This window comes from Varanus komodoensis, unplaced genomic scaffold (assembly GCF_004798865.1).
Source record: "Varanus komodoensis strain SLA01 unplaced genomic scaffold, ASM479886v1 scaffold83, whole genome shotgun sequence".
Taxonomy (NCBI): domain Eukaryota; kingdom Metazoa; phylum Chordata; class Lepidosauria; order Squamata; family Varanidae; genus Varanus; species Varanus komodoensis.
In genome coordinates this window covers 67678-78497 of record NW_025336520.1, presented here as the reverse complement: position 1 = coordinate 78497, position 10820 = coordinate 67678, and the positions used below count along the sequence as shown (strand labels likewise).

At 61.1% G+C, this 10820-nt stretch overlaps 1 protein-coding gene across 2 annotated transcripts; it reads right to left on the bottom strand.

Moving 5' to 3' along the window:
* Window positions 1-1350: 1350 nt before the first annotated feature.
* HMBS (hydroxymethylbilane synthase) lies at window positions 1351-10011 on the bottom strand. Of its 2 annotated transcripts, none has more exons than XM_044456366.1 (14): window positions 9898-10011; window positions 7420-7473; window positions 5917-5989; window positions 5497-5546; window positions 5340-5395; window positions 4846-4923; window positions 4576-4653; window positions 4125-4200; window positions 3737-3850; window positions 3536-3574; window positions 2772-2891; window positions 2610-2663; window positions 2060-2146; window positions 1351-1806 (listed from the first exon to the last, which is right to left on the bottom strand). In XM_044456366.1, the coding sequence occupies exons 1-14, from the start codon at window positions 9934-9936 to the stop codon at window positions 1636-1638; spliced, it is 1089 nt and encodes a 362-aa protein (XP_044312301.1). In that variant the 5' UTR covers window positions 9937-10011; the 3' UTR covers window positions 1351-1635. The 2 variants fall into 2 exon arrangements, with proteins under 2 accessions (XP_044312301.1, XP_044312302.1); XM_044456367.1 differs by lacking the exon at window positions 9898-10011 and adding an exon at window positions 7547-7654.
* Window positions 10012-10820: the final 809 nt, after the last annotated feature.

The following is a 10820-nucleotide window of genomic DNA, read 5'->3' as shown; positions in this document are numbered from 1 at the left end:
GCCGACTTCTCCGTAGTTTGTGCGGCGGTGGGGTGAGCCGAGCGAGCCTTGGGGATGCAAGACGTGGGGAGGTGCGCGGGCCCGCGCTGGAACGGAAGCCTCGGGTCCAGCCCCGGAAGACGCCCTCCATCTGTCGCAACCCAGGCATGTGGCTGCTGCGCGGGCTCTGGCCTTCCGTCCGTTGTGTGCGACTCCCTGTGGGGTAAACGCGGTCGATCACTCCGTAGCAGGGAGGGTGTGTGGGAGGGGGTCTCTAGTGCCAGGGGGCTGAAGCTTAATCCTTCACATAGAAATCGTTTTGGTGGCGTGGGGAGGTGAACCACAACATTATACCATGGTGTAACCATAAAAAATGGCACGGCAAGAGTTGTTCAGGAAAGCAGCACTCCGCAGTTAAGGGAAAGCAGGTGAGAGGAGGCCTGGTAGCTGTCAGGGTTCAGGGAGAGCCGTCCACCGGTGGACACTCCCCATGATGCCAAAGGGGAATGTGCCAGGCTCGGAGCGCCTGGAGGATTTTTGTGGACTTGTCCTGCTTGTGGCTTCCTGACAGCACCTGGCTGGCTCATGTAGGAGACAAGGCAGCATCAGAGTTGTAGATCACAAGCTCCATAGAGGTCAAAATGTGATGTGGCTTGAAAAGGGCAAGTGCTATTTTAGGCTGCATTAATGTAAGTATCACTTCCCAATCTCATGAAGTCTCTGGGGTCCTGTGTCCAGTTCTGGGCACCACAGTTGAGAAAGATGCAGAGAACCTGGAAAGCGTTCAGGGGAGGCCAGCAAGGATGATCTGGGGACTGGAAACAAAGCCTTCTGAGGAGACAGTGAAAGGACCCGACATGTATCACCCACAGAGAAGACTGAGGGGAGAGGAGAGCATGGTTCAAGTCCTTGGAAGGCTGCCGTGAGGAGGAAGGCCAGGATCTGCTCTTGGTCATCCCAGAGCACAGGACACAGGATAACATGTCAAGAGACAGAAAGCCGAATTCCAGATAGATACTGGGAAGAACTTCCTGACTGTTAGGGCAGCATGACAATGGGGCCAATGGCCGCGGGAGGTGGCGGGCTCTTCCGCTCTGGAGGCAGTCAAGATGCAACTGGACAGGCCTCGGAAGAGGATGGCTTAACTGGGAGTCCCGCACAGAGCAGCGGGGTTGGACTCAATGGCCCTCTGGCACCTCCCAACTCTAGGAGTCTATGAAGAACAGAAACTTAAGCCAAAATACTAGGGAGCCACAAATTGCCAACTGCAGATTTAGGAAAAAACCCCATCCTTGAACATTGGCCAGCTGATTCCTCTCTGCTTCAGCCTCTGAAAATTCAGTGGTCTACTAAAAAGGCTTCAGTCAATGCTTTGTTTGAATTGTTTTAATAATTAAAAACCAATATAAATCAGATGTAATTCTATACAACCAGTGACCCATTAGTGGTTCTGTTAGAATTAAAGCATGAACTCGACCATGAGGTTTTCTCTTCAAAATTCAAGTTGGAAATTGTCATTTCGGCAGCAGAAATGACAAAAACCCAGCATAGCAGCCAGTCTGCAGTAGCTCAAGCGAACTGGCAGCTACTACAATACATTAAGGCCTCTAAGGGGGGAGAAGGGGCAAGCTGGCACTGCGGTTTCTCTGGAGGTCCTCAAGCCTCGTTGAGCTGCCTGGCCACTGTGAGGATGTGTCTTGCCCCCTGGCTCAGCAGCAGCTCAGCCAGCTGAATGCCCAGCTTCTCTGCGGCCGCCTGAGCAAGGTGCGGGATGTTCCTGGCCGTGATGCCAACGTGCTGGATGTTGTCACTGGGGCCGTCTCCGTTCTGAAAGAGAAAGGTCTCCTTAGCAGCCGAAAGCCCATGTGGCAGAGGGTGGGGGCTCCCCACACGGGCCGTCATTCCGGACATTCACAAGAGGAAGCTGCCAGAATCGGCCGGCTGGGCCTGCAACAGAGCGGCCAAGGGTGCCCAGCTTGTCTAGCAGGGCCTGAAATGGCACTGAGGTGGGAAACCTCCCCCAAGCCACTCAGGCCCCCTCCCAAGCTGGGGTGCTTTTCAAAGCCTCAGAAGCTAGTACCTCTTCTGGGAAGTGCACGCTCGTCTGCATGGTCTCCCGCAGGCTGTCGGATCCATCGAGGCTGTAAACGGCACCGGTCATATACAGCTAGGGAGAGCAGAGGATTTCTGGCTTTGCACAGGAAAGCAAGGGAGCGGAGAGGAGAGCAAAAACCCACTGTGGACCCTCTGGAGAAGGCACCTGCAAGCAGGCCCTCCATCCCACACGGTGAATGCTGCATGGCTGGAGCGTTCGTGTGCTTCACGGGCACTGCCTGAGCTAACCCCTTCAACAGCTCTCGGCTCTGTTGTCGTCCTGCGGCAGACGGAGAGCTCAGAAAGCAACATGCCCGAGGCTCCCGGGGGCACTCAAGCAGAGCATCGGAGGCTCCTGGATTCATCGCTCGCTCTCAGCTGCAGGGACATGTCCCCTCCATCTTAATCCCCCCCCCCCCAAACAGGCTCTCGGCTGTCCAGGGAGTGCCCAGACAGGACTCCGCCTGCGGCTTGGGTGGGTCAGCGACACAAGTGCCTGCCGGCCTCAGGGCAGCAGCAGGCTGTGTGGCTGTTACCTGGAAGTCCTTCAGCAGGGTGCTCACAGCCACAGGCACACTGCAGCCGCCTTCCTGCAACACAGAGAGCCGGGGGGGGGGGGGGGTTAGCAACATTCAGCTCGCGCCTGCCGGCATCCCCCCGCTATTCACTAGCCCCAGCCAGCAGCTCCCCGGCCCTACCAGGCGCTTCATGAAGGCCCTCTCAGCAATGCAGCGCAGCACCGTCTCCTCGTCGTGCAGGACAGACACCATGTCTAGGATCTTCTGATCTCTGGCCCTCACTTCCACAGCTAAGGCGCCCTGCAGGGGGAAAGGCATCCAGGTGTGCCCTTCTCTGCCTCTGGTACAGCGGAGTGGCTTGTGCTGTCCTCCCACGGACCGAGAATCCCAGGGGTGGCAGATCTGGCCCCTGCATCTGGGAAGGCGGCAGCCCAGTCTGGACACAGCCGAGCAGGCACACAGCTGAAGGCGGATTTGTTGCTGGGGGCTGCAGGGAGCTGCCACCGAAACCCAACCAGAGTCCCGCCATGCAGAAGCTTCGCCTGCCAGGGCTCAACAGTTCTGGCAAGTGCTCATATTCAAAGCTACTTTTTAAATGTGCTACCTAGCCAGACAGAAGCAACTTTTCAGCGAGCTGACCTGCTTTAATTTTTGAACATCACTGCCCCAGCCAAAAGACCGACTGCTCTCTGTGACTTCCCCTCGCAAGGGAGAACTATGGGAAACTGCTGCAAGCTGCCAGATCCTCTGCACTGGCCCAGCTCCTCCGCAGCACTGGCCGCTCCCCCAAGGAGAGGGTGTTTGCTCAAGGATGCCTGCGGTGCCAGCCCGAGAGCGAGTGACGCAGGATCGGGGCCGGCTTGCCCCAGCTCGAGAGGAGGGTTCCAGCCATGCTGGGCCCAGCTTTGCACAGAGCTGGGAAGAGCAGGGAGCCCAACACGCACCTGCCCAACAGCATATAAGCAGTCCGTGGGGCTCAGGATCTGGAGAGAAGCAAGACGAGGGACATGATTAGGCAGCAAAGTCTCCCTGAAGAGCCCAAACCAGGAAGGAGCTCAGCTCAGGACCAGCCGAGGCGGCAGAGCGGCCTCCGTCCTCGGACTTGGCGGAGCCCCTGGAGGGGCACCCAGTCCACCCCCACTCACCTGGCCTATGCGGCTCTCCCAGCCCATCCGTTTCAGGCCGGCAGCAGCCAGCACAATGGCACTGAAGTCCTCCTTCTCGTCCAGCTTCTTCAAGCGAGTGTTCAGATTGCCCCTCTGAAGGAAGGCTTAAGCAAAAAGTAGACTTCCGGCCCTGAGCCCTGCCTGGATGTGCCTGGCCAGCACTAGGAGGCGCTGAGCGCCGCGACTATCAACCCCTTCCAGATGAATGGGTGTGGGTGGGGGGAACCACACTGGCTTGGAGCCCCTCCCCTGCCCTGCCCCTGCGACATGCAGCTCCCAGCCCCTCATCCTGGAAATCCCCAAGCTGCTGTAAGAGCAGGATTCAGACGCGTCTGTCCAAGGACACTACGGAACGATGAAAGGATACAATATCCCGAAATTCCAGCTGTGGGAACAGTCTCTTCAGCTGAGCCGCCCGGCGAAGTGAGCTGGTTCCGATCACACTGCGGGGGAAGCCGGAGCAGAAGCAGCTTTGAGGGGCTGCCACAAGTCTCCCCAGGCAGGCTCCAAAACGACCAGGAAGCCACCGGCCGCCCTCCCCACCCTCCAAAGAGTGGCTTTCCCGCACAAGCACCGAGACGCGCTCCTTTCTGCACCACCCACCCATCCAGGCCCGGCTCCCTGGGAGCACCTGTTCTGGTGCCCCGGTGGGCTCTTTCCGGCACAGCGGCCATGCGGAGGGCTGAGGGCCAGAGGTGGACAAGGCCCACGCCCCCTGCGCCCCGGCCAGACCAGGGGCAGCCCAGCGAGCACCAGCAGAGCAATGTTTTGTTGCAAACCGTGGACAGCACTGGGCAGCACCCGGAGGACCAGCTCACCTCTTCTCGGGGAGGCTGCTGAGGGTTTTGCCAGCGTGCCTGGGGTGGAAGACGACGGCATCGTGCGGATTCTCTCTCCTGCAAAGGACCAGGCAGGGGCCTGTCAGGAAGCGGCCCCAGGCAGCCCAGGCCTCCTCGCAGGGGTAGCTGAGGGCCCCACACCAATCAAGGACGAGCTGGGCCTCGGCAAGGCCCGGCATCCGTGGAAAAGGGGAGGTGGCCGGCTAGTTGGGGCGGCCCTGCCGGGCAGCAGAGGGGTGCGGGACTCACTTGCAGACAGCACCAATGGTGAAGCCAGGCGCCAGGGATGTGGGCAGGTCCTTCAGAGAGTGAACCACCAAGTCGACCCTGAGATCAGAGCAACGGAGCATCGGTGTGGCGACAGCATGTCGTGCCCAAGGCCACGAGTTGGCGCAGAAGCACCAAGAGAGACAGACTCTGAACCACAGCGCCCTGATTCAGACAGGTCTTTGGCCAGTACACCCCCCCTCCCTGAGCAGTTTGGAAACCAGAATGTGATTCCTTGGGATAGGCAGGGAAGCGCCCATGGGTTGATGGGGGAAGAGCAAATGTGCTGGTCTCTCCGTGCCCGCTCCCCAAAGAGCCCACTGGGCTCCTTGCCTGCAGTGCCGGGCCAGAGGAAGCAGCACTGCTCCAGCCAGGTGCCCTGGAGCTCCTGGGCAGAGGCAGGTGGTGCCGGTGCCCCAGACTTCAGCGGGGGGCCAGGGAGGGGGGCTCCCATGCACCTCCGACCTGTGACTTACTCGTTCCTCTCCAGCGCATTTTCCAGCTCCTTGGTGAAGAGACTCTTCTCCCCGATCTGAATTGGGAAAGAGAGTTACAGCCGGGCTGCCCCTCGCCTCCGCCCCACACCCCACGCCCCACGCCCGCCACGGGTGTAAAAGAGCAAAGGACGGCAACCTTCGACAGCGCTGTGTCCAGGATCTTGTCCCCAGTGGTGGACATGGCAACTGCTCGGAGAGAGAGAAATGTCTGGTGGGATCACATGGAAGCGGCATCAGTGGATCTCCCAAATGCCTCCCACACTGGGGGGGAGGAAAGGGCTGCCTGCCCCCCCCCCCGTGGCTTTCCATGGGAGGGCACTGGAAGGGCAGCCCACGCACCAAGCAGCATGCCCAGGCAGAGGAGCCAGCCCTTCCTGCCTCAAGCAGGCTGCAGATAATTGCCTCGTGCAGATTTCTGCCTACTGAGGACTTTCCCGCAGCTTCCACATCTGCTGCAGGCCGCCCCAAACGAAACCCCGCCAGGGCTTGCTCCCTCCCTCCCTCCCAGCCAGTGAGAAGGACCCGTCCCACCTGGCTTCCCTCCCCGGATGCTCACCGATCTCGAAGCAAAGGTGGGGGTGGTGCTCCTGCAGCCTCTGCACCACACTGTCCGTCTGGATCCGGGCCAGCTGCAGGTAAACAGAAGGAAGGAAGCAATGAGCTAGGCCGCCCCTGCCTCCCACCCGAGACCACTCCCCCTCAGAAACCGGGCACGCTGGCGTGCACTCGGACCAGCCAGCCACTCTCAAGGAGCCCAGCCGCTGGGCTCGAGGCTCTGCTAGTCTGGGGCAGCTCACCCGCAGATCCCCCTTCCAGCAGGTCTGCTTAAGCCCCCTGAGGCAGGCAGCACCAGAATTAGTGGGCTCGGCTCAGCCAAGGAGGCCATGGCTCCCACGGCAGGACAAGATGCACGTGCTTCCGGGGAAGGGGGATTCCAGCACAGCTGCCTGCTTCCTTCCTCCCCTGCGGGCCCACCCACTGCTGGCCCCCGTTCAGGAAGGGGCTCCTCAGGGCTCCTCAGGGCTCCTCACCAACTGCCACTGTTCCTGCAGCAGCTGCAGGAGGACAGTGGAGATTAGCTGCCTGGCGTGCAGGCGCAGCATTATCTTCTCTGCAGGCTTTGTCTTTCTGGGCGTGTTCCTTGCACCTGCTGGGGCGACGCAGCAGGAGGCCTGGCTCTGCCAAGCCTGGCTGTGCAGCCCCAGCAGTGCCGAACTCCAGCCGCTGCGCCACGATCCCCGGCGCCCCTTCACGCTCCCCCGGGCTTCCTCACGTTGCTTGTCCCCACAACACCCTGGCCGCCCGAAGGGTGCAAGCAGCCCGAGGCCAGCCAGTGCGGCCGCCAGGATCCTTCACCGAGGGCCTGTGGGCGCATGAGGCCACAGATGGTCCAGTGACAGCGGAGAAGGGCTGAGCAGCACGGGCGGCCCTCCATTAATGCAGCCATGGCTCACCCCACGACCATCAAGGGAGCCCTGCAGCTGGGGCAGGGCAAGGGCCCGCCTATTTCGGGGGCCCCCCGGGACGCTCACGGCAGGACAGCAGCAGGGTGCCGCCTCCCGCTGGTGTTCCCCAGCCGCTGGTACTGATCAACATGCGGCTGCAACCAAACTGTAACTAGCACTGGGGGAGAGCCCCCCTTCTCCAGGAAATGGTTCCACTGTCAAGCTCCTCTCACCTTTAGGTCTCCCGGAGTTCCACCAGAATCTGCCCTCCTGAAACTTACTCCCATCAAGTCTATCGTTCCCTTTCGGGCAAAGAGAGTAAGCCTTTGCCCTCTTCTAGGTGACAGCCCTTCTGTCCTCTCGAGGCTCCCCCTCTCCTCTCTGGGCTCACCATATCCCGTTCCTACAAGCTTTCCTCAGGGGGGCTGCTCTCCATGCCCCTGCCCTCCTCTGAGCCTCAGCCAAATTGCGTTACAAGGAAACAGAGAGAAAATACAACTCAACAGAAATCCATACACCGTTTTGCATGCAGTGGCGTTCGCCCCACTCCAAACTAACCAACCCAAGGAAGGCAGAGAGAAGCAGCTGGCAGGATGGGAATCGGGTGGTCTTACCTGGCTCTTCCTGGTTCCTACACGGATAGTCGAGTTTTTCAAGCCATTTTTGTCCTGCAAAGAACAGTTTACAGTTAGCTTTAAAACACAGGTTTCAGTTTACATTCTACACCATCCCCTTCCTTACCTGATTATGCAGGAGGACTACATTTGCCATCTCAACCAAGGGCCCAAGGGGTCTTTACTAGAGGAGAGAGAAAGCACTGCTGCCTGGCTGCCTCCTCCTGCCTGTGGCTGACCAAGGGAGTCTCTCCTGCAAACCAGCCCCAACCTGGGACCAGAGATAAGGAAGGGGAAGGGCCTTCCAGACAGCGAGGTGGGGGCAGAGCAAGCTGCCAGCATGGAGGGGCTGAGCCTGGAAGCAACCGTAGCTGCTGGGCCTGTTGGCAAGGAGCTGTGCGGGTTTTGCACAGAAATAAATTGTTCCAGGAAAGGCAGGCATGGGAAGGGGGCCTTCCACCGAAGCAGCTGGCAATGGGACCATTTTTGCAAGCAAACAAGGGACATTTCACCCACTTATTTGTAAAAGGGCTGGTGGAGGGAGCAGGTTGGCTTAGAGAAGCGCTCACGCTGCAACAAAGCCGGCAAGTCTCCTTTCCCAAAAGGGCACTGCACTTCTAGGGTTCTCCTTACTCCCATGCTCTGGGCGGCCTGGGCCATACACCAAAGTCTGCAGCAAAGAAATCCTTCAGCACGGCTGAGAAGAAATAGAAATTAATTTTGGCACATAAGAGCAAGGAAAAGGCTGCAGGAAGATGGAGAGAAGCACAGACGTGCAGTGCAGCAGAGGGTGGATGCCGGCATCGGAGGAAGCGCAGGAATGGGAAGGTGTAGACTGGTGACCAGCGAGAGCAGGGGTAGGACCTGATGGCCTTCTTGGCCCCTTCCAGCTCTGCTCTTCTAGGATCCGATGACTTAGGAAAACACACAGGGCACTAAATGGGACTCGGGCCTGAACTGTCAGTTGCTCTCCTTCTTCAGCACACTTCCTGGAATCTGGGGTAGGCCTGACCCCCTGCTCAGTGCAGAAGATCTAGCCTTTACATTTAGCAAGAAGAAAACATTATGGGGTACCCAGAAAGTCGATTCTATTCTTCTGATACAATTATGCAGCCACAGCGAAGAGAAAACACTTTGACAAGATAGCTATGCTGGCAAGCAGAGTTCACACAAGGGAACCAGAATGTACTCCAGCTTAGGGCTGAGAACAGTACAACTGACAGCCTTCCTTCCAAGGGACACACCTGATGTCTCTCTGCCTCGACAACTCCGACACGTCTGTAACTTGAAGCACATCAGGAAAGCCAACTCACTGCCCTTGCTGAGCCGCCCTCTAGAAGTTGAGTTAGCAGACCATTTGCCCCATTAGAAGAGAAGGCTTCAGCAGTGCTCAGGGGGCGAAGCATCAACAGGCGTCAGTGTGCGTGCACGCCAGGCAGAGGGGTGGTGCGAAAGAGAGCACCTCGCGCAGCAGAATGAAGCTGCCAACGGGCAGGACGAAGCCCTCCCTGCTGCCCCCACACCATTGCTCAGCTGGCTGTCAGCTGAGGCACTGAAGCCATCCCAAAATGTGCCACTTGGCAGGAAAAGAATATGCACACAGCCGCCCCCCCCCACCTAGATGGCGCAGGAGCAGCTTGCCACAGAACTGCAGGGCTCAGGGTGGCACACGGATGCACAACAGAGCCACCACCCACACCCCTGCCTAGGAAAGGCTGTGCCCGGCCACACAGGGCAGCCGCTCCTTCGCGCCACCCTGCCAGGGCACAGCCGAGGCACAACACGCACGGACGGGGCAGCCCTGCTCGACCAGCAGTCCAGCGGCACACGGGCCTCCCTTGTGAGGCCAGGCAGCCCGCCGCTTCTCCTGCCTCCCCAGCGCCACTAGCCCCGCACGGGGGGGGGGGGGCTTCCCGTCACAAGCCGCCCCAGAGGCTGCGCTTTTGCACAGCGTTTAAGCAGGAAGGTGGCCGTGGCACCCCCGGGCCTGCAGCCCTGAGTTCGAGTCGCGATGCATCGGGAGACTTAGCTCAGCTCCCCGCCCCGCCGATGCGTAAAGCCCCTCTTCCCCCAACGCACCGGTAGCCCGGGGCTACGGACTTCAGCTTCCATCAGCCCCACCTTGCATGGGCAATGCCAGCAGTGATAGCCCCAGGTTGTGGAAGGCTGGCTGAGAACGGCGCCGGGGAGGGTTGGAATAGCTTATTTAGTATTTTCTTAAAGCTTCTCCACGTCTCAGGGCGGGACAGCGCACTGGCCTCACGTAGGGGGCCGCTGCAAGACTGCGAGGCCGCCGCCGCCGCGCCGTCATCGCGATCACGAATCCATGAAACTGGCGCCGTCAATCGCGATGGATTATTACCGCGACCCGGCGCACCCAGGTGGCCCCAGTTCCGAGGTGGGCGAGGCAGCGGCGCCCGCCCGCCCGCCTCCCCGGAGCTCGCGCCCGCCCGCTCCAGCGCCCCCGCGGCGGCTCACCGGCTCCTCGGCGGCGGCCGGGGCCGCCGGGCCGCTCATGCTGGGCCGGAGCGCCGCGGCCAAAGTCACCGGCGCGCCGCCGCTCCACGGCCGCGAGGCCCCGCCCTTGCAACGTCACTTCCGTCCAGCGCCCCCCCTGGCGGCGGCCCGTGACGTCACCGCGGCCTGCTCCTCGCGGGAGCCTCCGGCGCCGCCGCGCTCGCCCTCCCCTGCGGAGCCGGGGCGTTCGGGCCCCGGCCGGGGACGCGCACAGCGAGGCCCGCAGCCCCGCGGCCCGGCCCGGAGCCAGGCGGGCCTCCGCCGCAGCGCCCCTGCCGACCGCGCCGAGCCCGCGGCCGCCGGGGCCTTTCCCTCGGGCCGCGCTGCAGCAGGGCGGTCTCCGGCCCGGCGCCTGCAGCCGCCCACTCCGAGGGAGAGGACCTCCGCAGCCGTGCCCATAGACGCGGCCCGCGGCTGCGCTCCCAGCTCCCGGCCAGAACCGCGAGCCCCCCCCCCCGGAAGGAGCGGCCTCACGGCTCCCCAGGCGCTCCTGCGGGGTGGGCAAGGCCGAAGGAGCAGCGGCGCCTCCTGTACCTCAATCTCCTGGGAGCAGGAAGATTTCCAGCCCCCTCGGCCGAGGAGAAATACCGAGAAGTTCGGGAGCTAGTCTGCTGCTGAGGAAGGGGCATGCGGTGATCTGCAGGACCCTGCAAGCCCGGCTTGGCTCTGCCACCTGCTGCTCTGCCTGGGCAGACCCGGGCCAGGGCTGCGCGATGCCCCTCCTCAGTCAAAGCTGGTAGAAGCACCTGCAGTCGAAGCAGCCTGAGCAGAGCTTGGACTTGCCTGCTGGCCTGGAGAGCTGGAGAAAGAGGTGGTGGGGCCTGCTTGGACAGGGGCCAGGAGATGAGCAACCAGCTCGGATGAGGACCATCCATCGTCAAGGC

Coding starts and splice junctions, on each gene's coding strand:
- HMBS (XM_044456366.1), bottom strand. CDS start 9,936: ATGAGCGGCCCGGCGGCCCCGGCCGCCGCCGAGGAGCCG. Junction 4,201..4,575: donor AGCAGCCTCCCCGAGAAGAG/GTGAGCTGGTCC, acceptor CTTCCCCCGCAG/TGTGATCGGAACCAGCTCAC. Junction 3,851..4,124: donor AGCTGGAATTTCGGGATATT/GTATCCTTTCAT, acceptor GCCTTCCTTCAG/AGGGGCAATCTGAACACTCG.